The 12,506-nt window shown below is 33.2% G+C and overlaps 1 protein-coding gene across 1 annotated transcript in view; it reads right to left on the reverse strand.

Annotated features, from left to right (window-relative positions):
* The window catches only part of LOC139526411 (protein hook homolog), a 31,904-nt gene extending 22,568 nt beyond the window's left edge, over nt 1-9,336 (reverse strand). The window contains exons 1-6 of the mRNA XM_071321557.1: nt 9,295-9,336; nt 7,862-8,108; nt 5,628-5,810; nt 2,467-2,538; nt 1,626-1,718; nt 595-696 (exon numbers count right to left, since the gene is read on the reverse strand). Coding sequence (XP_071177658.1) covers nt 595-696; nt 1,626-1,718; nt 2,467-2,538; nt 5,628-5,810; nt 7,862-8,108; nt 9,295-9,301 — 704 coding nt within the window. The 5' untranslated portion in view covers nt 9,302-9,336. The remainder of the gene's footprint in view (nt 1-594; nt 697-1,625; nt 1,719-2,466; nt 2,539-5,627; nt 5,811-7,861; nt 8,109-9,294) is intronic.
* Nucleotides 9,337-12,506: the final 3,170 nt, after the last annotated feature.

The following is a 12,506-nucleotide window of genomic DNA, read 5'->3' on the forward strand; positions in this document are numbered from 1 at the left end:
TAAAAGAATCATAATTTCATTTGTACATTTTGTGATCAATCAAATGCTAAAAATTCCGGTATTTAATTTTTAGCTTTTTATTGATTGTTCATTGTTATTTTTTTCGCCAGGGTTAAGCCTTTTAAAATGAACACGCTATATTTTGTATGGCATCCTGTGTATTAATTTACGATCTAATATAATAAATTTCAAAATTAAAGGGAAATGTGGCATTCCGTAAATTTAGCGTTTGTGGGGTTTTCTGTATATATTTGTCAATAGTTATCAAACATGTCAAAGGTACCAGGATTATAATTTAGTACGCCAGGCGCGCGTTTCATCTTCATAAGACTCATCATTGACGCTCATATCAAAATATATATAAAGCCAAACAAGTACAAAGTTAAAGAGCATTGAGGATCCAAAATTCCCAAAAGTCAAATGTGAAAACAACTCTTATTTAACTAAATGTTGATTCTTATTATAATTAAGATACAATAACCAACCTTGCAAATAGCTCTTTCATTTAACTTACATATTATTTAAAAGTTCAAAATTAACTGAAAATCTTATAAGATCTTATGATAGTAATTACAATATATAGTTTTTACCTACTTTTCATTAAACGATTTATTGATCGTTGTGTTGGCAAGACCGCTATCAATACTTTCTGTTTCCAACTTATGTGAAGAATCTGTTTCTTGAATTTTGTTTTGTCTAAATATATTGAAATGAAGAGATGTGATGCGATAAGCAATGAAGTATTCATTAAAAAGGCTGCGCATGACTAGTACTTCATTCATTCATATGAAGTAACTATCTTTATACATGTAATTATGTGCGTAAGCATTTGTCAAAAGTCCATGTAAATTCCTTTACAAAAGAGAATTATATGTTGGCAGATATTTCAACAATCACATATTAAGTATGAAACGTGTTCTCTTATTGTAGCAGCCAGTGCATGAGGAAAAATTAAAAAAAAGTGTCAGAATATAGTATATTCCCCCTCTGACAATTATTTATTTTAAATTAATGAGAGAAATACGCGATTACACATCAATAAGAAAGCAACCAAATGACATATACAACCGAAAGAAATCTAGATAAAAACCTTCTGTATTTCAAAGAATAAAGGTCAATAAACGGTATGCATTGTTTTATATCGACAAACTTGAGTCAAACACATTTGCAAATAGTTATAATTAAGACTTCAAAAGTCTTGCATCTATTTAAAATTTATAAAATATTATGTCATGAAAATACAGCCAAGAAAGAGAACAGCAACAAGTTCAGTACTTTCGTGCATAAAAATAAAATAAACCAGCACATTTTAAATATGAATGCACTTGTCTATGACAAAGTGAAAAAGACACAATGGTACTTTCAACCATAAATTAAAAAAAAAACAGCCATTATATCGTGACAATAAGAAAGAACTTAAGATGACTAGACGTTCATTTGTGTCAAAAGTCAAATGAATTCCTTTTAATGCATAAAATTGAGAATGGAAATGGGGAATGTGTCAAAGAGACAACAACTCGACCACAGAGCAGACAACAGCAGTATGCATTCGCCATCCTTCGCTGATAATTTAATGTTTTAAAAAATGTTATCTAAAAGATTGTATTTTATATATTATAACTAGCCTGTGTCTTGTACTCTTTGTTGTTTCGATGTCGTCATTATCAGAATCTGGCTGATTTGTAGATGGCACATTAGACTCATCTACCGGAACAGTTCTGAAATAATTCATTCGTTTACTATATCTAATATATGTTGTCTGATTGACGGAATAACCTGTCAAGGAGACTGAGAACATAATTAGATCATATCATTCATCATGTAACTTTCGCAATATAGCAAAAACACCTTTTATTTACTTTTTTTTAGACTTCATTAGTCATGAATATACGTATTCAATTTTACAAATAAAATATGCCTGTTGCAAAATTAGACGTAATGGACCCATTTTAAATCAAATAAATCGAATATGATAAGCTCTCAATACGAATGTTCTCAACCAAACTGTAATTTGTTACACTAATGCACTAAGTCCTTTATTCTCAACCCAACTTCCCTGTAACAACTAACTAAAATTTCGAAGAAATATTTAAAGAAAAAAATTACTGTTTCCTTTATTTATGTGGTAGCAACTGAGAATGACAAATATGTGTTCTAATAATTTCAAAAACAAAGTTGCTCTTCCAAAACTGTATACATTTCTTTGTACAATAATATAAATTGAAAACACATTTCATGTTAAAATAAATAAACCAACAATGAAATATGAAATGCGTCTTTGATAAGATATAATTCTACTGATTTTGCAAATGTAAATCTCACATGAGAGTTTCTTAATTATAAGCAAAATATTTTTGAACTTTTGTGGTTGATGTTTAAGTAATTAATCCCAACTCTTGTAAGGGTTGATTGTTCTTCTTATTAATGTAATCATATGTGAAAATATTTTTCATTAAGAATCCTTACTTTTCTATATCCTCATTAGCGACAGAGGGTATTTGGCCTTTTCCTGTCTCTTTTTTCTGTATACTGTGTTCACTTGCAGAATATAAAGAAACTAGTTGTTGACACCATTTTCACAGAAAAAGGTAAAAGATAAAAAAAAAATACCGAACTCGGAGGAAATATTCTGAACGGAAACTCCCTAAGCAAATTGCATAATCAAAAGCCCAAACACATCGAACGAGTGGTTAACAACTGTCACATTCCTGACTTGGTACAGGCATTTTCTAATGTACAAAATGGTGGATTAAACATGATTTTTTAACTAGCTTAAACTCTCACTTGTATGACAGTCGCATCAAATTCCGTTATATTGACAACGATGTGTGACCAAAATAAACAGACATAATAGTTAAAAATGTCAAAAATAGGGGTACAGCTGTCAACATTGTGTTAAAGTCTTAATCACTACAAAACAAGCAATTTAGTCGACAAAAACAAATAACTAGAGGCTCTAAAGAGCCTGTGTCGCTCACCTTGGTCTATGTGCATATTAAACAAAGGACACAAATGGATTCATGACAAAATTGTATTTTGGTGATGGTGATGTGTTTGAAGTTCTTACTTTACTGAACGATTTTGCTTCTTACAATTATATCTATAATGAACTTTGCCCATTAGTAACAGAGAACTATATTTGGTAAAAATTTACATAAATTTACCAAATTAATGAAAATTGTTAAAAATTGACTATAAAGGGCAATAACTCCTTAAGGGGTCAATTGACCATTTAGGTCATGTTGACTTATTTGTAGATCTTACTTTGCTGAACATTATTGCTGTTTACAGTTTATCGCTATCTATAATAGTATTCAAGATAACCAAAAACGGCAAAATCTCTTTAAAAATTACCAATTGGAGGGCAGCAACCCAACAACCAGTTGTCCAATTTATCTGAAAAATTCAGGGCAGATAGATATTGACTTGATTAACAATTTAACTTCTTGTCAGATTTGCTCTAGATGCTTTGGTTTCATAGTTATAAGCCAAAAACTGCATTTTACCCATATGTTCTATTTTTAGCTGTGGCGGCCATCTTGGTTGAATGGCCAGGTCATCGGACACATTTTTCAAACTAGATACCCCAAAGATGATTGTGGCCTAGTAGTTTCAGTGGAGATTTTGTAAAAGATTACTTAGATTTATGAAAAATGGTTAAAGATTGACTATAAAGGGCAATAACTCCTAAACGGGTCAATTGACCATTTTGGTCATGTTGACTTATTTGTAGATCTTACTTTGCTGAACATTATTGCTGTTTACAGTTTATCTCTATCTATAATAATATTCAAGATAATAACCAAAAACAGCAAAATTTCCTCAAAATAACCAATTCAGGGGCAGCAACCCAACAACCGATTGACCGATTCATCTGAAAATTTCAGGGCAGATAGATCTTGACCTGATAAACATTTTTATCCCCATGTCAGATTTCCTCAAAATGCTTTGGTTTTTGAGTTATAAGCCAAAAACTGCATTTTACCCCTATGTTCTATTTTTAGCCGTGGCGGCCATCTTGGTTGGTTGACCAGGTCACGCCACACATTTTTTAAACTAGATACCCCAAAGATGATTGTGGCCAAGTTTGGATTAATTTGGCCCAGTAGTTTCAGAGGAGAAGATTTTTGTAAAAGATTACTTTAATTAACGAAAAATGGTTAAAAATTGACTATAAAGGGCAATAACTCCTAAACGGGTCAATTGACCATTTTGGTCATGTTGACTTATTTGTAGATCTTACTTTGCTGAACATTATTGCTGTTTACAGTTTATCTCTATCTATAATAATATTCAAGATAATAACCAAAAACAGCAAAATTTCCTCAAAATAACCAATTCAGGGGCAGCAACCCAACAACCGATTGATCGATTCATCTGAAAATTTCAGGGCAGATAGATCTTGACCTGATAAACATTTTTACCCCAGATTTGCTCTAAATGCTTTGGTTTTTGAGTTATAAACCAAAAACTGCATTTTACCCCTATGTTCTATTTTTAGCCGTGGCGGCCATCTTGGTTGGTTGACCGGGTCACGCCACACATTTTTTAAACTAGATACCCCAATGATGATTGTGGCCAAGTTTCGTTTGATTTGGCCCAGTAGTTTCAGAGGAGAAAATTTTTGTAAAAGCTAACGCCGGACGACGACGGACGACGGACGCCGGACGCCGGACGCAAAGTGATGAGAAAAGCTCACTTGGCCCTTTGGGCCAGGTGAGCTAAAAATCATATAGACAACGCACATTTCACAATTTCATGCATTTTAACAACATGACACTGATAATACATCTGATATGAAAAATTCCAGGTATTAATCTGATATTATCAAATAGAGAGAACAGGTCAATAAGCAGATTCATTGGATTGATATATCCTGACAACAAAGTGGTATTTCACGATAACGGTTTGAATTTTCGTAAATCGAATGTTTTGATCAAACTGAATAATTTATACTTTCTTTACACTTATATATATGGTACTTCTGAATTCAAGGAACCAAAGAACGTATCATACTTTCGTCTTTCAAAACGCATGGAAATCGACATACTCTCGTTGTGAACATATTAAATAAAAGGTGAACAAGTATTTTTGCTTGTATTTATGTTTATAATCTGAACAATATTTTGTTCATATCCAATAAACAGAGTGTAGCCATAAAATGCATAAGTATTCGTCACTTAATATCTGTATATCTGTAGCCCTTTGCATATGAAATTGACTATACGTTATATTGTAGCCGTTAGTTAACTTTTATGTCATTTGGTCTCTGGTGAAGAATTGTCTCATTGGAAATCATATCACATCTTCTTATTTTTTATATAAAATGTTCATTACTCATTATTTTCCACGTAAGAATTGGGAAAAATAGATGCTGATATCATGGATATCCAATTCAAAAACTGATACAGCTCAGACAAACACTTTATCGGGTTTGTGTTTTTTTTTGGTGTCAAAATATATCGTCTGTATAAATTTTTATCCACAGCATTAACCCTACGTCAAGAAGCTACAAAGTACTGAACACATGTCGATAAGAAATATGCCCAGTACTGATACATTCATATATCATAAGTATATATAATGAGTCTTTCATATTTTTAATATATAAGAAAATGAGCACTTACAAATTTTTAGACCCAAGCAGTTGTTCCAAACCCAATAAAACTTGCATATGATGCACATAGCTTTCCTCTGGTTCCTCAGTTGGAATGTCTGTATATTTTGTCTTGTTCTTTAAGTCTGTCAAAAATTCCTTCCTAATATTCCAAATTTTTCCCAAGATTTGTTTACATTCATGCTCTTTTGTACTGTAAATGATAAAAATGAAAGTTATCGAAGAGGTCTTCATAACACCTTGTTTCTTTTCTATTATGACAGTTCTGTTCAAACAAATGTGACCAATAGCATGTGCTCTTGGTCCATCTTGTATTGACTTTTAAGGTACTAAAGGAATAATATATCAACATCTGTAGAAAATTTTATATGAGGAGCAAAGTGAACTTAACATGCACAAATAGCACAGTTACGCTATAACATTTGATAAATGTGGAACGTTCGACGCGTTTTTTCTTTAAAATATATGTTAAAAGCTCAAAGCCTTCAAAAATTAAAGTCTTTGATGTATAAATAAAAGACTATACGATATAGGACCTATATGATAAAAACATAACACAAAAATAATAGCAAAATGTGTTATGTTATCAGCAAAGACCCATCGAAACAACATCTGATACAACAATTTTATAATACTTTTAGATATTTGGATGATATACTGGCTCTCAATAATGACGACTTCAGTATGTATACTAAAGAAATGTATCCTGTTGAACTTACTTTAAATAAAGCTAATACTAACAATGACCACTGCCCATTCCTCGATCTTGATATCTATATCATTAACGGAAAGCTTAATACAAAAATATATGACAAAAGAGATGATTTTTCATTTCCTATCGTTAATTTTTAAATGGTGACATTTCCTTGTCACCATCTTACGGTGTTTATATATCTGAACTTGTACGATTCTCTCGATTATGTTACAACGCTTTAGATTTTAGCGAGAGAAATTTATGTATTACTGAAAACTTGTTACACCAGGGTTTTCGATATCACAAACTAGTCAAAATATATTTTACTAAATGTTATCATCGGTACAAGGACATCATTCGTAAATATACCTGAACATGCAGACATCTTATACGTCTAAGTATTTCACACACAATCTTTTATGGTAATATTCTTTACAAAGCACAAAAATGTCAGTTTTCACCTCAGAAGCTAACAAAACCTTTAAACAGACTTATTAAGAAGGGATATAGCTACGATACTGTTGTCATGTCATTAAAGATTGCATATTTTGGCTTTAATATTGATTCAATAATAGGGTCTTAGCATCGGAATTAAACACATTTATTTAAAAACCAGTTGTTGGCATGACACGGGTTATATTCTTGTCATTTATGTTATGATGATACATGTATACTACTAAACCCCTAACGGGAGGGAGTGTGCCTGATATTCATATGATGAAGACATAATTTTTCGATCAGTTTAATTGAAGTCTGGAGCTGGCATGTCAGTAACTGTAAGTAGTCATTTATGTTGTTATTTATGTATTATTGTCATTTTGCTTATTTTCTTTATTACCTCTTCTGACATCGGACTCGGACTTCTCTTGAACAGAATTTTACTGTGCGTATTGTTATGCGTTTACTTTTCTACATTGGCTAGAGGTATAGGGGAAGGGTTGAGATCTCAAAAAAATGTTTTACCCCGCCGCATTTTACGCCTGTCCCAAGTCAGGAGCCTCTGGCCTTTGTTGTCTTGTATGCTTTTTAATTTTAGTTTCATGCGTATATTTGGAGTTTATTATGACGTCCATTATCACTGAACTAGTATAGATATTTGTTTAGGGGCCAGCTAAAGGAAATCTCCGGGTGCGGGAGTTTCTCGCTGCATTGAAGATCCTAATGGTGACCATCTGCTGTTGTCTGTACTATGATCAGGTTGTTGTCTCTTTGGCACATTCCCCATTTTTATTCTCAGTTTTATATATTATATAACGGGACATTTTCTCTCTGACTTTTTTCATCTCTACACACGGTAAAAGAAAGAATGGGTGTCTGATTATCTATAACAGAGTATGCATCTTTTGAACTCGCTTTATCTTTGCGAAGAATTATGAGCTACTATAGGCAAACGTTCACCGCGTTTGAATCTGTCTTTAACAAAATATGCAATTATGGGCCATTCCTGACACTTACTAGTCTCAAGGTAGTATTAATTATGTTTTTGCACCTCCCTGCTTTAAAACCAAGTCTTTTTCTACAAACGATGGAACTTTAATAAAGATACGAACTTTGCTTTTTTGACTTTTTCTATGTGCTTTCCCCATGTTTGCACCAGATCTTCTTTTGTCGTTTTGAACAAAATATATTTCTCATCTTCACCCAAACCTTGCTTATAATCTTCTTCTAAATCTGGAAACTTTGGTCGAATGTCTGGTAGGACTACTTCATCTTTAACACAAGAAGCAATGTGGAAGAATGAATCCCGAAATAAATCGAATACGACTTTGTCTTTAATCTCATCCGGTAAATTTGTACCTACAAATACGGTATGAATTAAACATTACATGTGTAAAGTTATGAGTATCGATGATACAAACCAAAAAATAATTTCATTCCATATTCTGTTACTGTTCAGGCAGAACTGCCTTATTGGATTTTAATTGTCGAAGGATTTTGTTTTGTGCTGAAGATTTATTAAAAAGGAGGCTTGTGTTAGATTATTATTATTAACTTTTCATGAAGGAATAATATTCTTGACGTTTCAGATTATTTTATGCACCAAACTAGACTGAAATTTCCGAAAATTGAATTGTATGCTCAAAGGAAATCTAAGGTCTATGTTGCGCACTATTTTTTTTCACTTTACATATTCTGTAAGACAGATAATAATGACTCAGTTTTTACGTATGTTATGTTGTGTCACATACTATAAATATGTTGTTTTATGGCAATAAAGATTTGAATTGAATTGAATCGTATTACGAGCACATAACACCTTTTAATATATTTGGGTTTTTGTTCGATATGGCCTAATCACAGTAACTTAATATATTACCAAACAATATTTTAAATTTATCGGTAATTCGTATATTTTCCCTTTGATCTTACTGCCTAATATTTTCGAGTGTCAACGTACTCATGGTACTGGATATTAGGCAATACATTGTGTGACGTCATAATTACCTGATTACCGATAAACGAGAATAATAGGTAGTTTCGTTTTTGATACTGACTTTATCATGTGGAATATCTTATCTCGCCCTAATGGGCTCGTCTAGATATTCCACATGATATACATGATATAGTCAGTATCAAAAACGAAACTACCTATTATTCTATATGTATTATGTTAGGGGATAGTAAACCCCTTTTCCAGTGGTATATTATACTCAGATATTATATCAAATTTTTGAACAATCTGCCATTTCTACCCATTTCAGAGTTGAGCGCTTTGACTGATTTGCACGCTGACAAATTTGCAATCAATCGGAATGTTATTACAGTATTTGCAACTGAACATTTTACAACATAGTGAGAAGTTCAAGCAAGGTTGAATGTAGCTGTGGCTATAAGTGCAAAATCTTTGAGTGTACGGAGATATTGAAAGTAGATTTATGTTTAATTGCTCACATGACGTGTACATGGATGATGGTGTAAGTAATTAATTAATAGACAAGAAACAAACTTTGCTTTAGATTCGTTTTTGACATAATTGACTTACCATCCATTTGAACAAATTGATATTTATGTTTTTTAAACTTCCTTGTACAGTTGCCAATGCCAAATCGATACGTACCTTTAAATAGATATTAGATAAATACTGAATATTTCAAAAACCTGTACAAACAAGTTAGATTCGCATCTATTCGTGTCTAATTTGACATAAAAGTCAAATAAAATTAATGATATGCATGACAAATAACATGCAGTGAAAAAGAAAAAAAAATTTAATTTGGAAATATTATGATCATGATAATCTAAACAATTCTGCACAAAAATTAGCCTATAATTATCATGATTATAAAAGGTTTGTATTTTACAAAAAATATTTTCATTCATATGATTAAACATGTCACTTTGTCAAGCCTTAATGCCCGCGTCACACTGTCCCGATTTTTAAGCCGATGGCAACACGATTATGGAAATTTTCAAAATCGGGACTGATCGTATCCAGATCGGGCTATTCGTAGTGCCATCTTTAACCATCGTAGAACCATCGGCCACTTTTTCTAGCCTTCGGGGACAACTTCGGGAAGGGTTCTAAAATTTTTAACATGTTAAAAAATCCCCGAAGGTGCGTCCGATGTTGAGGGTTCGTATTGAGTTCGTATCACCATCCTCACCATCGTAATGTCTCCGGGAATGCATCTTTGAACATCGTATTGCATTCGTGTTTCCATCGTTTCCATCGGGCGGTTTTGACATTACGATGTCTACACGAATGAATCACGAAGCTACCCGAAGGTCTTACGATGGCAACACGACTTCGTGAAGACCTCGTAATCCCGTCGTGTTGCCATCGAATAAAAGTACGAAGGCGACAAGATGGAACTACGACGGCAATAAATCCAGCTAAATGTAAGTTAATTTTCGCGCTAAAATACATTTAAAGTGCCATGCGCGATATGCACTGGTCAGTCTAATACGACAGTTAAGAAAGACGTTCACAAAACATGGAGCTCATATCATATGATTCTATGAGAACAAAAAAGGCGACAGCGTTGTTTCTATTAATTCAAATGGAACAAGAAGAGCAGCTATTACAGGCTCAGGATTTACTTTTACAAGTAAAATATTATTTTTTGTCAATTTTTCATATCAAGTAACATAATGAAAATCATAAACGCGCCTCGTACACCAACACTGCAGGTACACGTATATAGGGAAACCAACTTTTTCTTCATTATTCTGATTGTTTATGTATCGTCTGAGTTGTTGTCACACGAATGTTTACTCCATAACCATTTTGTTTTCTATATGTCATATTTTGCCGCATTTTTGCTTTCCCCACATCCTTCCTTTTGTCTATATTATTATGATATTCTCCTGGAAAGAGCTCTTTTTGAATATAAGGGATCAACGAACCCATTACCTTACCTTTAAGATAGATCAGTAAACATGGGCATAATTATGGGTGATTATTCAGACTACTGCACACATTTTACAGTTCAAACAAGGCAATGCCGAGCGTGGCATCCCCTCGTATGTAACATATTGGGGACAAATATGGACACTATATTTGTATATGACACATGCAGAAAATGGTAAATTGAATATGCATATTTGATACATAAACTATTTTTTTTAGAAATCAACCAAAACATTCAGTAACTGGAAATACCTTTAATATTGTCTTTAGAACCAGCAGGTAAAAAAAATAGCAACCAATTTCCTGTGTATTATGCTATTTCAAGGAGAAAAAACAAGTCCATCTGCATGACCTTGACCTTTGGCCTTGAACGTAAAAAATGTCAGATCATTACAAGGAGGAACAATATACCAAATGTGGTTAAAATCTTTTGAAGCATATTGGTTTTAGAGTGTCCACAAGGGTGATATTGCCTTGTATTACAACTGCCACTGTGACCTTGACCTTTGAACTTTAGAGTCAATAGCGCTTAAGATATTCTTAACGAGTAACACCATACCAAGTTTTGAGCATTTTGGTTCTAGAGTGTCCATAACAATTTTATCTACACGCAACTTACATGTAGTAGGCGAGGGGATAATAAACTCAGTTTTGTAAGAATTAGACAAAAAGATCGATTTCCCGCCATGCAGAGACTCAGAGTCAAGTTTTACCTTTCAAGCCCACGGTCTTCCGTCTTATGATTAAACCAGAAATTAAATGTACAATATCTATAATACTAAAATTACGAGGTCCAATTTGTCAGCCGTCATCGGGTAAAAACGACAAATCAAAGAATTCAACTCTATATATAACTAATATAGGACAATGGTGTAGATTAAAAATTACACCACTCCAGACCCTTTTGTTTTCAGCATAATTAATATTGCCAATAATTAACAAGTTCCGTGTCGAATCCGATACCGATACAAATAGTATGTTCAACCTTATCTGTACGTTCCGCATTTGACAGGCGCACCACCAAACGGTGTATTTAGGAATTTGCTATATACACGGGTCATAATCAAAGGACTGACACTACTAAATTCAATCATTGTCAAATTGTTCCCTATTGTAGTTTTATTCAGCAATCAGCAAGACTTTCTAAGATAACTAATATAGGACAATGCTGTTGATTAGAAAATACTCCATTCCTGGATAGCCAGGACCTTTTGTTTTCCAAATAATTAATATATCCAATAACTGATTAGTTCCAGGTCGACGGGTTCAAACAGAAAGATTTGAAAGCAGAGAAAACTGTGTATCTTATAATCGACATGACTTATCAGATGACAATACCAATTACTTAAATAAGGCTTAGGCATAGTTATATACTTTAATTCAGTCACGGACCCACGATATCACGGGTGTGTACTTGTAATATATATTCATTATTGATCAAACAATTTAAAACGCGTGATGCCTTCGGCATATAATTTAAATGCATCGTAAGCTGTACACGACGTCTTTTAGACATCGTATTGCCATCACGCCATCATCGTAATCCATCGTGTAGCCTTCGTGATCCATCGTGTAGGCTTCGGCTGAGATATGAAGCTTAAATACCCGTCTTCGGTTAACCTTCGTATGTCCATCTTTTGCTATCGTATATAATTTCGGCACCATCGTATAGACTTCGTTATTCATCGTACTTGCTTCGGTCACTTTTTGGTATTTTTACGAGATCGGGACCAACTTCGTACGAACTTACAATTTTCGCATTCGGGTGTCCATCGTATATAAAAATCGGGACAGTGTGACGCGGGCATAAGAATTATTTTACTAAGTAACAATATTTACGTACA

Source organism: Mytilus edulis, chromosome 6, assembly GCF_963676685.1.
Source record: "Mytilus edulis chromosome 6, xbMytEdul2.2, whole genome shotgun sequence".
Lineage (NCBI taxonomy): Eukaryota > Metazoa > Mollusca > Bivalvia > Mytilida > Mytilidae > Mytilus > Mytilus edulis.